Here is an 18700-nt window from a genome sequence, read left to right on the forward strand (position 1 = left end):
AATAATAATAATAATCATTTCAGCATTAATTACCTTGGCCTAAGGCTTGTAATGAAGAACATACAGATACTATTTACTAGGCCTCTAATAACTAGCCCAAGGGGAATATCTTTTGTGTTATTTCCCCTTTGTCTAAGTTCCCCTTAACGTACAGGTAATAATAATAATAATTATTATTATTATTATTTTTGGGCATTACATGTAATTAACTTGGTCTAGCCTTGTAATCAAGAACCTGCCGATTACTATGCCTAATATTAATAACTAGCTCATTTTTACATTCATTTGGTGCTCTGTTATTTTGGCAGGTCTTATGACATCCAGTAATTTAGAGCTGCCTATTCTCAGCTCTTCTCTTAATTTGAAAATAACTATCATTCTGTTTCATTTGATCAGTGATGAAGAAAAACGTGCTTTTCCTTACTCTTTGTGCTTTTCCCAGAAAGCGTTTTTAGTAGGCCTGTAATTATGCAAAACCCAGGCCTAACTAAAAAATTAAAATTGTCATAGTATGTAACTCAAGTTAAAATAACACTTTTCATTATTCGTGCAGCTTAATCAAATATTATATGTCATTTTAAACGACCCATTTGTGTTAACATGGTAACATCGATGTATTTTTTTAAATTAGACAGCGACGTTCTCTCAGAAGTTGTTTTGTAGACGTTTATCTGTTGATGACCTTATGACCTCCTGAATTCTGCAATGAGATTTTCGGGTCGATTCAGCCGAGACGGCCCGAGTGGAGTTTCATGTAAATGTTTCGTACGGGGGAAAAAATCGCAACCCGCACATACCATGGAGGAAATAAACTCCTCCATGCATGTACATACACAACAGTGCAGGTGCGCACAAAAACTCCGACTCGTTAGTTTTTTTTAGTTTTGGGACGCATAAACGGGGCGACCGGGTTGACCATGTTTGACGATGTCTATTTTCTTTTCTTCCCGACCATCAAACGCTTTGGGTGAGTCCAGACGGTTGTATCCTCACTGTAGAATGTTTTAATCAATTATCATAAGGATCTAGCGCCGATTATCGATTATTTTATGCATATTTTTCTGATATAGAAATACTGAAGAGCCTATTAATTTATTAAAAAGAAATTGAAACCAGTGGCGTCACCAGGCTTCGAGGGGCCCGGGTTCGAAAGTACAGTTGGGGCTCTAAGCATATAAATTGGCCGACCAGGCTAACTAAGCAGGCCTGTCTATACAGTTAACATAAGTATTACTGGTACTCATTTTCTGAAGTCATCTTTACCGCAAACATAAAACTTAAACCCATCCCAGATTCTAAGTTTCAGTTTTGGGCCCCGAAAATAAACACTTCAATATGAGTATTTAAAAAAGTGAATTATTGTAAAATGTTTTTCTGGTCCAATCCATAAGTTATTGTGATGCATGCCAATCCATAATATAGTGGTCTAAAATTAAAATTTGAACCCACCAGAGAATTTTGTCCCGAGGCCCCTAAACCACTGGGCCCCGATTTCACTGAACCGCCTGTACTTCATGTTCTTTATATAATAGTACTGTATAGATAATCTAGAATTTTATATATGCATTGCTTTAATTATTAGATTTTTATAAGGGGGTGGTTCCCCTAAAGATCGGGGGCCCTGGTTCAATGAACCGCCTGAACCTGCGGTAGTTACGCCACTGATTGAAACCCGGTACGAAGAAATTCAACCGGCGTGGCACTTCAGGGCAGAATTATTATATTTGCGATTGTCTCCGTCACCCGAAGTCATGTCGCGAATCGACGGGAAATGCAGCCTGCGGCGATTACATTATTTTCTTGACTGCTCACTATCGTTGGAACCAACCCATAACTTTGTATCAGTTGTTATGCCCTGAGCATATGGGATGTTTCTATAAAATCATAATTGTGTGGCGTGTACCCATCGTGTAGGAATGGGCAGGAAAGGAGGAATATGATACATTTGGTGTAGAATTAAACTCGCATGGGACCACATTATCACCTCAATGTCGAGTGACGTGCGCGCCTTTGTATGCTAATGACTTCAGGTTTTGATAGACGAATATGATTGACAAATGAAACAAACTTTCAGACATGGTGAAGTGAAAATGTTATCTTTGAATAAACAGTTTACGATTTACACAACTGGCATAGCGATCGATATTTGTGGCAGTTTATTGCGAAAAAAAATTACAAGTTCTTCGCAACACACTGACAGACCAGTTTTAGGCCTACTTTAGCGGTGACTCAAGAAATTTGCCGAAAAAGGGGAAGAGGGGTCCGACATGTCCGACGATGGGTCCGAACGAAGGGGTCGACTAAAGACTCGGTCCGGGTCAGGAATTCCCTGGTATCGTTTATGCGGAGAATATTTATGGTGTGCTTTTAGACAATATTATATTATATTACAATATTAGTACCGGTAATTGGCAATCAAAATTTAGATAGGCAAATCATTATTGTTTCTATTTTTGTTCCGACACTCGCCGTGGCGTCGGCCGATGGGGAGGGGAAGGCTTGTGAGACGGTTTGTTGTGGCGTCGGACGACGTGTGACGAGGCCTGTGTGACGGGGCCTGTCTGCCCCCTCTCCTCTGCCGTCACCACTGCTACTAATAGGCCTACATAGTATGGCAGTACAGTAATCTAGCCCTTAACTAAATTATATACTGTAATTAAAGAGGCCCCTTAACTAATTGTAAACATGACAAAGTACGGTACGTACTATGCATAAACCACAGAATCGGGAGCTCCGGGTGAGGATAAATGCAACTCTATTTATAAACGTCACATTTTTAAATTCTCCTGGGCATTACGATTAAGATATTAAATTATATTAGGTCTCCGATACCATACTCTTTCAATTTAATTATTTTTAACATAAACTTTGATCAAATCAAGTATGAAGTTACTTGCTAACGGGCTCAGCCGAAGTTGTAACACCTCATTAAAGTCCGACATCTTAATTTACTAGCCCCTAGAAATGAAAGCAGCGTTGACCTGCTAGGTTTCCATGGTGAGGTCAATTCTCGATTGAAAGACATTTTACGACCAATTCAAGGAATTTTTTAGACAGAAAACAATGAATTCTCTTTGGCTTCGTTAATGATCAAGCGAAACAGGTGTCCATTGTTTTTATAAAATATTGAATTTAAGAAGATCAACTACCTTTAAGATAGTCCTACAACGAGTTCAAAACTATTAAAAAAAAACTTTCTGGTATATTCCGGTTTGTTAACATTATTATATAAACAAATTACAGTTTAAATATACAAACGAGTTATAAAACTGCTTGTTCACTTTCTGGTTTGGACAGGTATCGTAAAACAAACACCGACCAGAGGCGGATCTACGATTATTGAAACGAGGGAGGGCACCTGCTTCTCAGATTTTTTAATTTTTGTTAAAACAAATTTTTTTTTAAATGGCAGTGATGAAAAGGTTAACGATATTGTTCCTAGGCAACGAGCCACACCATCCCCACCACATGTCTTTCTATAAATTCGCCCTTAAGACATTTTGCAGCAAAGAAAAAAAAATGTGATTTGTAGAGTAGGCCTAATCTGACCTGCACATGAAAAATGCAAAGAATAGGCCTACAGTTATCTATTTACTAATTTTATCAAAAACATGATTGATTATTAGGCTATGTGTTGAAATTTGGCAACCTTACCAAAACGATAACGAATACAAATAGACCTACATTATTATGGTCATTCGTGCATAAAGCTTTGTCTACACTATCAAATTTTATGTGAAAAAAAAATGTGATGTGCCCATATATGGGCACGATGACGTTATATCACATTCATCAAATTGTGTCAAAAAGAGTTGAACATGTTCAACTCTTATTTTCCATCACATTTTACGTGACGCTTGTTTGATGAAATTTTATAGTGTAGACAAAGCTTTAAATATTCTTGACGATGTTGTACGAGCTGAATGCCATCCTTGTTTCATGCAAAAGGTATATGAATCGCCTACGGACAGATACAGGATAGGGCCTATGCTACTGTAGGGGAAGGGTTGTCTACAAATATGATGACGTAACCGTATTCATTATCGTTGCTTGCGAAACAGCGAAGTATAAACTTTGAAACCCGATAGCGGTAAAAACGAAGAAATTGACAAAATTGAAATGAGTAGGGTACAGGTCAGTGGCGGATTTAGGAGGTGGCATAAGGGGCGTACGCCCCCCCCCCCTATTTTTTGTAAAAAGTAATTTTTGTAAAGCTTACCAAAAAATCACCATGCACAATATTAAAGATCAATCAAATACCAACTTAAATTATTTATGACGCTATAGGTTTAAGGGGGATTTTCCACTTGTACCCCTACCAGGGACTCTTCCCTTTGACTTTTACTCAGTTCGCATATTCACGCCCCCCTCTTTCTTACCAGGCTGGATCCGCCCCTGCAGGTGTAGTAGGTATATATATATATAAAAAAGATTTCTTGAACTGAAAACAAAATATTGTCACGTGATGATACACAGGCCCCAGTATTAAATATAATGGTCAAATTTATTATCACTGATCGAAAGTAAACTTTGTGTTACAGAACCATTAAGAGGAACCACCGCGTGGTCGAAAGCTTGTGATTACTGTAAATAAATTTGTTAGTCTGAAAAGTGCTGTTTGTCCTTCATTTATTGTTATCATCTAGACTAACACGGCTACCCCATCTTCTACATCATGAGAACCATACGTGTAAATCACAAGACATGGACTCAGGAACGTGGCCTACTCACAGTAGGCTGCGTACACTTACCGATCGGGACAGGTATTTTCAGCATTAGATACAATTTTTTTCTTGTCAACTCCATTCGAATACGAGGTGGTTGCGACATTTGCGGCGTGTCCATTCTCTACATCATTACAGATAATCGTATTACGAGGAGTTACATCTTCCAACTGTATATTATTGGCAACGAACGATGGGTTATCCATGGTAGAAATTAGAAGTATGTTCTTAATCCAACGAATGGTAGTCCAATAGTGAGTAAACTTGTAACGTGGTGAATATAGGCATCGCAGGGTTTCCCTCGAGACAGCAATTTATTCGCGTAACCCGATATTGAAATATATTAGGTCTCCACTACGACTAGTTCAAAGTCAACTATGCCATTTCTCGACGGGAGACAAGTATCGGAAGTGACAACTCGATGCGATACGTCAACGCAGATTCCGTTCGATTTTGCGCAATGTACGTTACGCGCGCGAATAATAGTGTACTGTATTAGAGATTTCATAACGGAGCGGAGAATCTCGTATTGTACCTAAAAGGTTAGCGTTCATACACTCTGCAAAATCGAACAGATTTATGCGTTATCGGAAATCTATTAAACTTCATTGAAATGTAAGTAATTATACAATTGCCTATAAATACGGACAACAATTGATAAACGAATTAATATAATCCTGTATTTGTGTTTTGTGTGTCATTTGTCACTCAACCATTCTATTATCACTTATTAATTATTGTCTTATTTTGAACGAATGTGGAGGAATGTGACATTAGGATAAGTTACTACATTCATAACTCATTTAAAAAACCCATCAAAATGATTAACGATTAATGAGACAGGTCTATGCACGGCAGTCGGCAATCGCATACAAAAATAGGAAAGTAGAACAAAATAATATGTTTGTGAAGGAACGCAGTGACAGATTTAAAGAAGGGGACAGCACCCCCTTTGTTTGTTTGTTTGTTTTTTTTTTCAAAATTATAAAAAAAAAAAGGAATTTAAGTTTAAGAGTCCCAATTCCGGCCATCTCGTTCCATAATCATAAATGTTCTTATCTCTGCCTCAGCCATGGTGTGGCCGTCGGCTGAGGTGGTGTAGAGCACTCAAATGTAAAATTTCCGCCCTGTGTGTGCCCCAACTCCCCTCTATTTCGAATTCCTGAATCCGCCATTGGTACCGGTATGTTGTTCATTTGTAAAGTACGTTGTAATAAACGTTGTCCGTGTCACTTTCGTATTTGTGTGGTCTACAAACTGTAAATCTAAATACGTAAGTATAATATTGCACTTTCTTTAAACCTAAAGAATAGCTAAAGTTTAGAGGCACTTCGTAGGTTACCTAAATTATTAACTTTGTTAAGAAAAAAGAATGCTATCAAGCAGGCCGTCACCAATAAATAAAGGTTGATGGGGCGAAAAACACAACACAAAGCACACTCAAAACACACAAAGAAAGATAACAAGGTCTGATGAGACTGAAGTCCATCAAGACTTGTGCCTACTGGCGGCACAATACACAAAACTTAATAATGTAAGGCGATTGTTAAATTACCTTGTTTATACCTATCGTATGATGTATATGGGTTAATACAATAAACAACTGAAAATAGCGTCTTACTCAATATTATATAGGAAACTAAATTATTACAGTTCGCCCTCCAATATAAGACCACTATTGGGACCTGAAAACCCAGGGTGGCCTCGGGGTTCGGTGTCCAATTAGCCTTGATGGTTAATTGGTGTTAACAGACTGAAGTTATTTGGTTTTTTGAAAGTAGTCTCGATTTAAAGGGGTCTGAAATTCGAGGGTGCACACTGCAAATACTAAAAACAAAAAAAAGGCCACGTCTTTATAGGAAAATTAATTATTTTTTTATTAAAAATTAACCGAATATAATTACATAGCGCCTATAAAACATAGCATTTAATAAACTAATTATTATAGAGTAATTAACTTTATTTTTGTTTTGTATATCAAAATGAATCGACAGAAAAGCGAGTTAAAGAAAAACTAACCTGTCTGGAGGCGTACGTCCGAAGTCTATACTCTCCAGCCGGTGTTTCTTTATATCTGAAACGGTCTCGCCATTCTCAACTCGCACCTCCATCTCCACACCAGTTGGCACAGCAGAGTACCCGTTCCTAGACCCCCTTCCGTTCGATTTCTCTGTGTTCGTCATCTCATTCAGTGCCGAGTATCCGTTGTGGTCTGTCTTCCACATTGCATCATCATTGTAGGTGCGTTCAGCCTCTTGGGCTTTGAGTGACATGTTTGACCCATGGGGCTGACCACACTCATCGGGACCCATTTTGTTGTCTCTGGACGGTTACTGATTAGATGTCTGTTATTTCCCCCTCTTCTCCAAATTTTGTTAGGGCCAACCTTCTACACCAGCTGTCTGTCTCGACCTGTGGATCAACAGAAATTGAGTAATAATTACAATATGGACTGAATGGTTCGTGAAGTATTAGCTTTTTGATAGCACGTGATATGAAAACAAACTGACAGACAATGAGGTGACTTGTAGAGTTTATTGATAAAGATAAGATTGTTATCAAGAGATAATCCACGTCAAAATGTATAGATGGACCGACGCAAGCCGCAATAGCTTCGACAAACAAGAAAAAAACAAGGTCAAGAAAAGTGTACCATGGAGGTACTGTACATTCTGATTTTGACAAGCGGTTTAAATGGCTTATTTATTCAATTTTGTAGTCTATTAATATGTAGAAAATATTAAGTTTTTTCCCCTTACAAATTGCTGTCTCTTATACACATCTAGATGTGTATAAGAGACAGACTATATATAGTCCAACAGTTATGGCTTTTATGTAGCAAAAAAAGAAAAAAAAATTAAGATGTGTCCTACTTGGCACAAATTCTTCCGAAGTTTGTGATGTGATGTGCCCATTACATATGCATGATGATGTCATATTACACCCAAATATGGGCATATCGTATTTAATTGTCATATAAATTGTGTACAGAGCCTCTTGCACGTCTGTAAGCTTCGGGTGGTTGTATCATTTATAGCTTAAGCCATGCTACTAATTAACAAGTGAGCCTATAGCCTATATTGATTTCCTTTCAGTCTTCCAAATGTAATTCGGATAATGACTGATATTCAATCGCTTATATTTCCCGATATATGTATCCTACACATTCTAACAGGCTTTTCCTTTCATTACACAATTCTGGAAAGGCAAGTACAGTAATTTAAAACGTGTGAAAACGTTGTATGGCGACCACGATGGTCTAGTACAATTGCGTCAGTATACAGTAAGTGCCATACATCTCCATGTGGCTTTTAGTCCTGCCGGCTTTTAGGTCTGTTTTTTCGCCGTTCTCGTGTCTCCTTTTTAATACATTGGTTGTTTCAGAGGGCGCACCGCGACTTTAAAATGAGTTGTAGAAGTAGAAGACTTCCAACTTCCAACTTTGGTTAACGATAAGTTACCACATAGGGGGCGCTACTTCATTTTAGTAAAGTGAGTGGGTAGAAATTTTTTCACACGGAGCATACCGTACTGAAATTATTATCATTAAAGATATGCTGTCTAAAAAGAATAGAAACATTCAAATAAATTTAATAAGAAAAAAATTAACATACATGACTTTAAAAGTTACCTTTCCTGTATTCTGTTGCATAGACCATTGACCATAATCTGGTATCAATTTAAGGATATTCGTATGTTTGTAGTAAAACGTCTGTAAATCAACGAAACCTATTTTTTTTTTAATCTGTTTCTGGATATGAAATTAACTCTATTTGCCACAAGGTTTTCTCGATTTTTTTGGCAGACAGGTCACCTTAACTATTCTGGTATATTTTATTCAATCATCATTGCATAACAAAATGAATAGGAATGATTATTTACAAAAAATAAAAACAACAAATATTGTATTCATGGGATAATTTTTACACAGTAAACAAGAACGTGCTATCATCTTATTTCATATTCAAATTGTGCCATAATCTGTATAATATAAAAAGCATGTATTTAACTAATCTGTATTATATTACCTGTCTTTACCGAGAAGCAAATCTCCATTTTTTGTACAATAACGATATTTTGGTTGATTTGATTTTACTCTTATGCACGATGACATGGTGACGAATACAGTAACAGCCAATGCAATTCATACGTATAAGGCCTACATTCTTTAGTTTAAATCTAGCCAGGACATTTCATAGTTCCATTGCCGACATTTACGTAGCTTCTACTTGGCGCAGCTCCATAGTATGTAGGCTCACACTTGCATAATTATTACTATATATTTAGGAGGTACCTTTTGACACACTGAAATATATTCAAAGAACGTATCGTGACAATCCACCAAACATACTACAGCGGCACTAAAACAATAAAACTAGGTTATACAATAAGACAAAAATATACAACTACTGTAAGTTATACAATATTAAAACCAAAAAAATACTGTGTAGCCATGCATGCATATGAAAAAATACTGGTACCGTACTAATACAATTGAATGCCATCAGGTTAATTTAGTGATTTTATTACGTTTTTTTTTTTTACGTGAGCTGTAGTTTATACACACGACCTTGAATTAAAAAGTATTGGGTTCAACCATTATAGCATGTTCTGATGTATGGTTATATTATACGTTTATTGTATAAAAACAGGTCGAGATGACGAATATCGGTTCAAAATAACAACCTACAGTGGCGGATCCAAGAATTCGAAATAGAGGGAGGAATAGAGGGTCTAGGCCAGCCCCACCATGGTTGGGGTGAGGTAACACAATTTATGATTATGGCACGAAAATGGTACTCTTAAATTTGAATATAATTTTCTTTTTCTCTTCACCTTTTTTTATAATTGAAAAAAAAAATGTGTGGGTGCCCGGATCGACTGCCCTTCTTCCCCCTCCCCCCTCCTCCACCCCTTTGAATCCGCCACTGACCTAACATTGTTCAACCAGCTGTTGCCTTACTGCTTATTACAGGAAAATAACACACGAATACCGTTAATACAATAGGCCTATTTCCAGTAATATGGTGGTGATGATGATGATGATGATTAGGTTGTCTAATAGGCCTGGGATAATAAAGATAATTTTTAAAATGATATACTGTAAATAAGACCATAATGGTGATTAGATGATGATGTCAATAATGATAGTGAGACAAGGCGAGAATAACGAAGGCGATGCTGCAATGAACATGATATGTAATCAGTACTATTAATTATTGATTACAACAGCTGCTAAATACACAACAGTTACGACATACATCAAACCCTAAGCAAAACCAAACCAGGTTTAGTTTACAAAGTACGGTATCATTCTGATTTCATTTCTGTCTAGGCCCGTTAACAATAAGCCTACGCGTAGTATCAACTGCGCATGCCCGTATCTAAAGTTAATTGACATAAGCTTATGTCGTGTGTGTTTCTGTCGACTGACCTTGACATGAACAGTTCAAACTACAAATTGGATATTGCCCAAATATCTCGGAAAAAAATAATGTTTAATAATATACTTTATATGTTCTATATTCTCTACCGTGTGGACAACAGCTAGAGATGAAATTTTACAGGCGTCTTAAAAGTGCTGCTGTCATTTCTTTTATAATAAACTTAAGTAGGCCTATGTTTACTTTAACCAGCTTTAACAGTACAAACGAAAACACAATTAAAGCCACCGTATTGTATGCAATGGCCAATGCTGTATCCGGGGTCGTGATTGCTGTTATTGGTGCAGATGCTCAGAAATGTATGCGTTGGCCTAAATCAGTAGATTTTGATACTGTATTTACCAGCAATAATCAGATCTCCCTGTGTTGTCGCTCTGAGTACAGTAAAGATAAATAATGGTACTGGGTGGAAGAATTTATGCTCCGCTTTGTGAGCGTGAGAGAATGGAAAAGGTAGAGAATGGAAAAGGGGGACAATGTCAATTGAACAGAAAAGATCCTTAGGTGGGGTTGATTGCTTGCAGAACAATCGTCTTAAAATCACCGCAAGAGGAAACATGGGTAATCAGTTCTTTCATCGTGTGAATTCGTTGTTTGTATATTCTCTTTTCTTCAATTTCCCATGCATCACTCAAAACAAGAAGATCGCTTCCTGATGTTTCAACATACGCAATGAACGCAAGCAATAGGGTGTGATTGAAGTCAAGCTCTGTCACAATCCAATAACAACACATTTTCAACACATTTCAGTATCGGTGTAGGATCCGATAAAAAGATTGATTTTAAGGCAGATATTTCAATACACTGGTTCAGATCAGACGTATAATGTCGGGGGTCACCTAGATTAATAAGCTTTAAATAATAATATAGGCCATATAAGGCAATCCAGTGGACGCATTCACATTTACAGTATGTTGTTAATCAGAACAAAGTCGGAAATACACGCATATCAAACAAATACACGTGTTTCTCAAACGCACGGTTTTACGTATATTGTATTTATGCTAATGTTTTGTAGGGCCTTAGCAAGAATATCCAAGGGGCAGGGCTTAGCTAAAAGGTCAAAGGTATAGATTAGAACAAAATCTGAATGGAATGGAAAGTGAATGGTTCATTTAAATACAATGGTGTCATTTAGGTTTTTAACCACCCACTGGACTATCTCAGAATTCAAAGTTAACCGAGTAAAAGTAGCCTAGTAAACACCTTTATCTGGATGTAATCGAATGGTTCACATCGGACTGACATATCCAGTTATCTGGAATACAGCACATTCATCCAGTTAAACCGGATTAAGTTAGATAGGAACCTGGTTTTTAAGTTTAACTACGGCAATTTAATACGCAACAATAACAGGCTAGGTAATGGAGTTATATAGGCCTATACAATTTAGGCCTATACGTTCTGAATCAGAATGAGGGGTTTTTAATAGCGAAAACTAGGGCAAGGAGAGTATTTCACTCATGGTAACTAAATACAAGGCTATTAAATAAAGTATTGAATGTGAAATGGCATTTAAAAATGCCAGCATGACCGTTCACGTTCATAAAAAAATTATTTGTAGGGGAATCTCTGTGGGGAGGACCAAAGTGACATAAGAAGAATGTTAAGATTGGGTTAAAACAACAACACATTTAATCCGAATTCGGCGCGTACTTAACCAATATAAACGCCTGCTGTTAGGGTCAAACACCCAACATGAGAATGGTGTGTTTGGGTCTTGAGTGAGCGACCGGGGAAATAGGCACAGCAGTCCGATTGATAGTGGCGACTCGCTCGACGATGGCGGGATGTCCGCAATGCCAAACCTAGTTCCACTTATTCCAACAATATTAATAATATTACAACTATGTTTATAATATACGTCTACTATTTATTAACTTTCGGATAATTGAAATATTGATGAAATTTTAATCCTATTTTCTTGGCCATTAGTGAAACATTTCTGTCTAACTGAAAACTCGATTAATAATAACAATTACGCAAAGTGGACAGAAATGGAAAAACAATGTGTCAAAGTCTCCCTTCGGGGAGGGGGAGGGAGAATCCGCGACCGATTTCGGGTCTTGGCTGCTATCATGTGGACGTACGCAGACGTCTCGCATTTACTTGAATAGAGTATGAAATATAATATTAGCTCATAATCTTCAATACGAATGCATTGAACTGGAAAGTGTTAACGGCAAACATGAGCATGTTCTCGACTTTTTTGGGGTATTTAGGCTGGTGACACACGTTATTTCAGGGCCTGCCGTTCAACACACTTTAGTAATGTAAAACTCGGAAGGATCGAATCATATTAATAATAGGCCTACCCACATGCTGATTATGATGTCATTGATCTACATGTTTTCTGTAGGCCTACCGGAACGATCGAACGTTCAACTCATTTTTCTCAACATCGAGTTCAGGCTAGACGGAAACAATCACACAAATAGGCCTCCTCTACACGGTTTCCCCAACCTAGATCACCCCCTGCCCTGCGCTGCCATTAATTGTAACGTATTCGAGGAAGTGCAGAATTAGAAGTTTAGCATCGATTCAATGGCAGCCTAATGAGAGCAGCTTAGCCCTGGCTAAGCTGGTGGGAGCCAATGTGTGTGCGGTGAACCCTGGAAATACCTAGTTCAGTTCCATTAACTGCCGGGGCCCACCTTGCATTTCTGCTTGGACAAGTAACAGCGTAGGCATACCGTTTTTCAGATGAGACGTTTAAGTGGTTGGTCCCGTGTGCAATACCGACGACCCAAGTGGAACAGTAAACTGTTCGAAGATATTAATAAATTGTCTCAAATTGCATTGACAACAATAAAATACAATACTGAAAACGTTTCTACAGATTTAGTGGGTAATCTTTTAATTAATTTTAATCAATTATGCACATTATTCCATTACTGCCATTAATAATAATTAAAAAAAATAGCTCCAACGGTATCGAAATACCTAACATGTACGAACTACAGGAAACGTCTATCTAGGACACATCACGAATTCTGAAGGTTTAGTCTAATCTCTGACTGGTTTGTGAGATCAGAAAATTATGACTGAACTGCGTTGACTGAGGTCAAACATTTGTTAAATGTTACGAAAAAGTTCTTCTGAACCCTCCGAGCCTCACACCTTATTCCACCCTATCCAATAACGTCCTCGATGCAGGCTCTCAGCACATTGTCTCTTCGAATGCTTGACCGCTGACCAGTTGGGAAATCACTGACGCCACCAACACTACATGGTGAAAAAAGTAGCTTCGATCCCTGTTGGTTCGGGTGTTGATCATGTAATTTAATAATTGTAAGACCTGTGTTGTAATTACAAAGGGAGATTAATTTCTAATGTAAGTCTAGAGAAAATACCCAACAATGTGAGAATACGAAAGAATGCAAGGTCGCGTTATTTCCACGGAATACTCCGCATACGATGTATCATATCAGAGAAAATTAAATTTGTCCGAAATGACGGCTATCCACACATTGAATATAATATCGCAATATGCGGTCTATTAGGATAGTGTTATGTTCACGTGGGATTAATACTTTTACTAATGATTGTTTAAACGCCACACATGAGGGATGGATCGGTCATCAGGGACACGAAGAAAGTGCAAGTGACGCTTGGGTGAAAGTTTTGGCAGTGGTTATTTATACACCAGCCTTAAACCAATCCTTAATTCTGATTGGATGTTAGTTCATGTATGGATCGGATTAGGCAAATAGCATCCAATGAGAATTAAGTATTCAGCTTTAAGAGTGGTGTAACAGTAATCACTGGTAAAGGTTTTTGATTTTTAAGTTAAACTTGTTTTTGCTTTTTAAGTTAAACTGAGATTGAGCTTATTATTTTTCTAAGTAGGCAAACAGTGCCTGCTGTTTGACGAATCATTGAGTTTATTCGGTTTTCATTGCAAAAACCACACCTGTTTGTAGAATGAAAATCATGTTATGATGCAACCGTTAAAAAAAAATGCATAGTTTATTTATGTTCCAAATTCTGTACCGGTACCTTATTAAATTAAAAACATTTTCCTTTCCAGGAACCAAAATATTTAAAACATTAGGCTTCTTCAATTCTTTATTGTTTTCATTCGATTCGTGTTGTTATATTGCTGGGGTTATTTTACCCTCTTATTCGCTTGTTGTTGCATTTGAATACACTGAATTTCTCACAGTTTTGATCTAAGATAGAACAGCTGTTACAGGCCCGGCAACAGACGCCCGGTTCACCAGCCAGTCACCTGAGGTAGGCCTATAGGCCTACAGTAAAACGACAAAGTGATGAGAGCTGATAAGCCTATTTGATTGCAATAAATGCCTGTTTACACATTCTTACAATAATAGACCTCATTGCGCTTCACAAGTCGACTGAATACACAAACATAATGTACGTCTTTTTTTGGAATTGCGGCACACGCAAGAGCGATGCGTTCTTGAATTGCAAAAATAGTACACATCAACACAATCACTGATCAACAACGCAATCTCAATAAACGGTATAATTATCATTCCAAAACTATTTCTGAATATAGTTATTGTATATAAAATTGAAAGTTTACTGAAGCCGTGGAATATAATGCACTGAGAATTTCTAACGTATAACCAATGTAGCGTTTAAAGTCATCATTCCATAATATGTTTAAATGAAAATGAAATACCAGAGCGAGTTCATTTTAATATGGGTGTATAGTTCTACACAAGAGATACCTCCGTGACGATGCTTGTAATGGTGCATTCACATTGGTGTATGTACACACGCGCGTTTTAGACTGCGTTCACACAATGGTGGATTAATCGTAATTGCTAATAACTCATTGTAAAATACCGGTATTAAATATAAAACTAACTTCATGTTCAGAGTTCTAAAAACTCCTCATGCCTATCTCATTAAAAAAATCCGATATCTTTGTTTTTGATTCGAGATAGGCCTATGCAAAAAGAAGAATGGTGAAACTTAATCCTTTAGGATGTTTGCATTATTATTATTGCTTATACAAAGTCCAGGAAATTCGCGTCCACAGTTTCACTTAAGAACACGGATGAACTTTTCGCATTCAAAGGGCATTGTACTTTACGTTCAAAAACGTGTTCCTAATCGTTTTAATTTTGAGCAGTGATTCCGAAAATGAAGGTCTTGCGAAGAATACAATTGATCTCTGCTGAGTGCGCCACCAACAGAATGGTAATCAAATCAATGATTATTCATAAACACGGGTCCTGGATTGGAACGGTATAGTACAAATGAAACTGATATGGGATGCCATCCACAGTGTAGTAATTGATCACAGGTTAATGATAATGATATGCGAATAAGATTCAAATGCTCAGCATAATGGTAGGCCTAACTTTTTAAAATGTATTGCTATTATTATTATTATTATTATTATTATCATCATCGTCATAGTCATCATCATAGTCATCATCATCATCATCATCATTAGGACCTACTATCACCATTTAATCATTTCAGTTATTATTAATAGTTGCTGAAACCGTTACAAAGGTACAGTAAGCAAGTACAGTAATTGATTCAACAAAACCAGATACCGCAATTTCCTACTAGGCATATTTTCATTATCATTATGATGACGATGATGATGATGGTAATAATAATGATGATGATGGTAATAATAATGATGATGATAAAGAAGAAACATGAAAATCAGTATTATCATTATGATGGTTATAACAAGCATAATTCTTAATAAGAACAACACGACAACAAAAGCAACAGAAGCAGCAAACAACAGTAACATCAATTAAAATAATTGAACGAAATATTTCCTAAACCGTAAAAATATATGAAGATTACCGGTACTGTAAGACCAAACTAAATGGTATAGTAGGAAACAGAAAGAAAAACCAACAAGGAAGACCAAACCAAAAGCAACATGGTTAAGTAAAATTAAGGGGAAAACCAAGGAATTTCTACATGGGTCTAAAAACGTGTTTCTAATCTTCGTTTGTTTCTTTCTTGATTTTCTTTTTTAATCGTTTTAATTTTGAGCCGTGATTCCGAAAATTAGGTCTTGCGAAGAATAAAATTGATCTCTGCTGATTGCAGATACCAACAGAATGATAATCAAATCAATGATATTTCTAAATACGGTCTTAGATTGGAATGATAGGCCTATTACAAATGAAAATGATATGGGATGCCATATTGTAGTAATTCATCACAGGTTATCTACACTGTAGCGGCTCTAGTGTTCATTGTACATGTGATAATATAATACATGATAAAGATAAAGATTCAAAGGTTAAACATAATGATTTTACAAATGGCAATGTACTTTTCTAAAATAGGTTAAGGATTGTTAAACGATGATGATGGTGATGCTGCTGATGATGATGATGATGATGATGATTATGAAGATGAAAATCAGTATTAATTAACATTAGGCCTATGACGATAGTTATAGCAATCATAAGAACAACAACAATAACAACAAAAGCAACAGCAACAAAAGCAACATCACTAAAAAAAATTGAACGAAATATTTCCGAAACGGTTACAAATACGAAGACGATATAAACAACTACTGTATGACTAAACCAAACGATATAAAAAGTATAAAAGTATAACTACACAAAGACACTCCAGCATACAGGCCTTAGAAGAAGGAAACAGATAAGTTAAAAAAAAATTTTAAAAAAACCCACAAGGGAAGACCGAGCCGAAAACAACATGGCTGAGTAAAATTCAGGGAAAAAACCAAGGAATTTCTCACGCAGGATACTGGTTTGCTGAAATCGTGACAAATGCTGAAATTTGGTAAAACGTGCAATGTCGGAAGACGAATAACGTTAATATAATGTTTAACCAAGTACAACCCTACACTCATAACACGTCAATTTAATTTGAAAAGATGTCCCGTGGCATACGGATCTACAGTCCTATTGCACTAACAGTTTAAATCGACATTGCTCAACATACATAGGAAATTATTCTGAACATCTATGTGACATAGACACACTATTTTGCTGATGCTGTACCAAAACAATGTATTCATAAAAGAACAATGTAATCATCAGCACACTCACGGAGGATATTTTATTCATCCATGTTTTCAACAATGTTTCTTATTATAAAAGATTTAAAAAGTGTGTATAACAAACAGAATTCTATCGGACTCAGCGAGCGAACAATTATACCACAAGTATTTTAAATTTAAGCACATGAGCTCAGTACCATTAGAGCTCTAAGAAGATAATATATCCGATAACCGTATAATAAGACAAATTTAAAAGTAAAATCATACCGTAAATACAGCTGCGTTGTCATTTGTGTTACGAAATGTTTAAGAAACCCAACGACTGTTTGGCAGATATTAAAATTCAGTTCCAAACGGACGTCACAGTAGCGTCTGTTCAATAACAACGCATACAAAATGAGACCCGACTATTGTCAAATTTTGGACAAAGCAAGTGGACTGACAATAATAAACGGCCTTGCAGTTATACGCATGCTAAGGCATATTTAGCTACAATGGTTTAGACCAATAAACTTCAGAGTTTTCTACCAAGTCTTAAATACAAGGGGATATCCCCGATGCGAGCACAAGTATGTGGGACCACCGCGGCCCAGAACTCTCGAGGAGGAATCCCCGGTAGATATGGAAGGCTTAAGCCCCTATCGCACTGGACTTAATTTAGTCAAATTAACCGAGTCACTGGCTAAATTGACCAAAAAAAATTCAATCCGAACGCCGGTTACAATTCCCTCAGGGTTAAATTAACCAAGCCGAATGGTTAATTTTACCGACCTCAGCCTGCCCAGTAAAACTTACCACGGTCTCGGTTAAACTAACCACGTTGGTCAAGAAGTCCAATCCGAACGAAAACTTCTTCCACGTTGAAACCGCTCGAACAAAACCGGAAGTTGAAGTCACAAACTAGCGCCCTCAATAATATTTTTTATACACAACAAAGATCTTATAAACACAAGATAAGATCTTTGATACACAAGGTTAAATCTTGGTAAAACCATATGGAAAATAGAACAATTCTATTTTCTCTATGGTAAAACTAACCGCGTGAATAATCCAAGTGCGAACAATGGTGAAATGTACCCATGACTTAGGTTAAAGTTACCCTGGTTAAATTTACCATTTTTTAAATCCAGTGCGAACAAGACTTTATTTAATCAATTTTAGAGTTCCATAATGTAAAAATAGAATATTACAAATGAATTTCGGCATATGTTTTATTCTATTCAATAAATTAATTGTCACTTAGCTCCCGACCGAGTGTGGCGGGTGGAGGGAGGAGGTTGCGGAGCGAGAAGCTCGCCCTGGCAACACCACTGGCTTAATAATAGCGATATCACAACGGTGTTAAGAGTGTATCAGGATTTATAAACAATTTTTTTTATTATTATTTGTTGAGAATCGTATTTTCAACCTCAGGAATCGAACCAATCACCCTTAAGCTCTGTCCAGACTATCAAATTTTCTTTTATAAACATAATCACGGCGTGATGTCACCATGACTTTATTTAGGCATGTCACATGGTATTGTCAAATACTATTTGATAGTGTGG

General features: G+C 36.8%; 1 protein-coding gene across 6 annotated transcripts in view; it reads right to left on the reverse strand.

The window, feature by feature from the left end:
* The window catches only part of LOC117120129 (equilibrative nucleoside transporter 3-like), a 35067-nt gene that overhangs the window by 10777 nt on the left and 5590 nt on the right, over nt 1–18700 (reverse strand). Inside the window, exons 1-2 of one of the 6 annotated variants that reach the window (XM_033265144.1) lie at nt 17949–17998; nt 6744–7136 (exon numbers count right to left, since the gene is read on the reverse strand). In XM_033265144.1, the coding sequence (XP_033121035.1) occupies nt 6744–7036 (293 nt within the window). In that variant the 5' untranslated portion in view covers nt 7037–7136; nt 17949–17998. Of the gene's footprint in view, nt 1–4751; nt 4999–6743; nt 7137–8338; nt 8437–17420; nt 17745–17948; nt 17999–18700 lie in introns of those variants that run through there. The other 5 variants (XM_033265145.1, XM_033265143.1, XM_033265146.1 and 2 more) reach the window with 5 other exon arrangements.

Source organism: Anneissia japonica, unplaced genomic scaffold, assembly GCF_011630105.1.
Source record: "Anneissia japonica isolate Jap-2015-1 unplaced genomic scaffold, ASM1163010v1 scaffold401_len1656234_cov178, whole genome shotgun sequence".
In the NCBI taxonomy this organism is placed as follows: Eukaryota; Metazoa; Echinodermata; class Crinoidea; order Comatulida; family Comatulidae; genus Anneissia; species Anneissia japonica.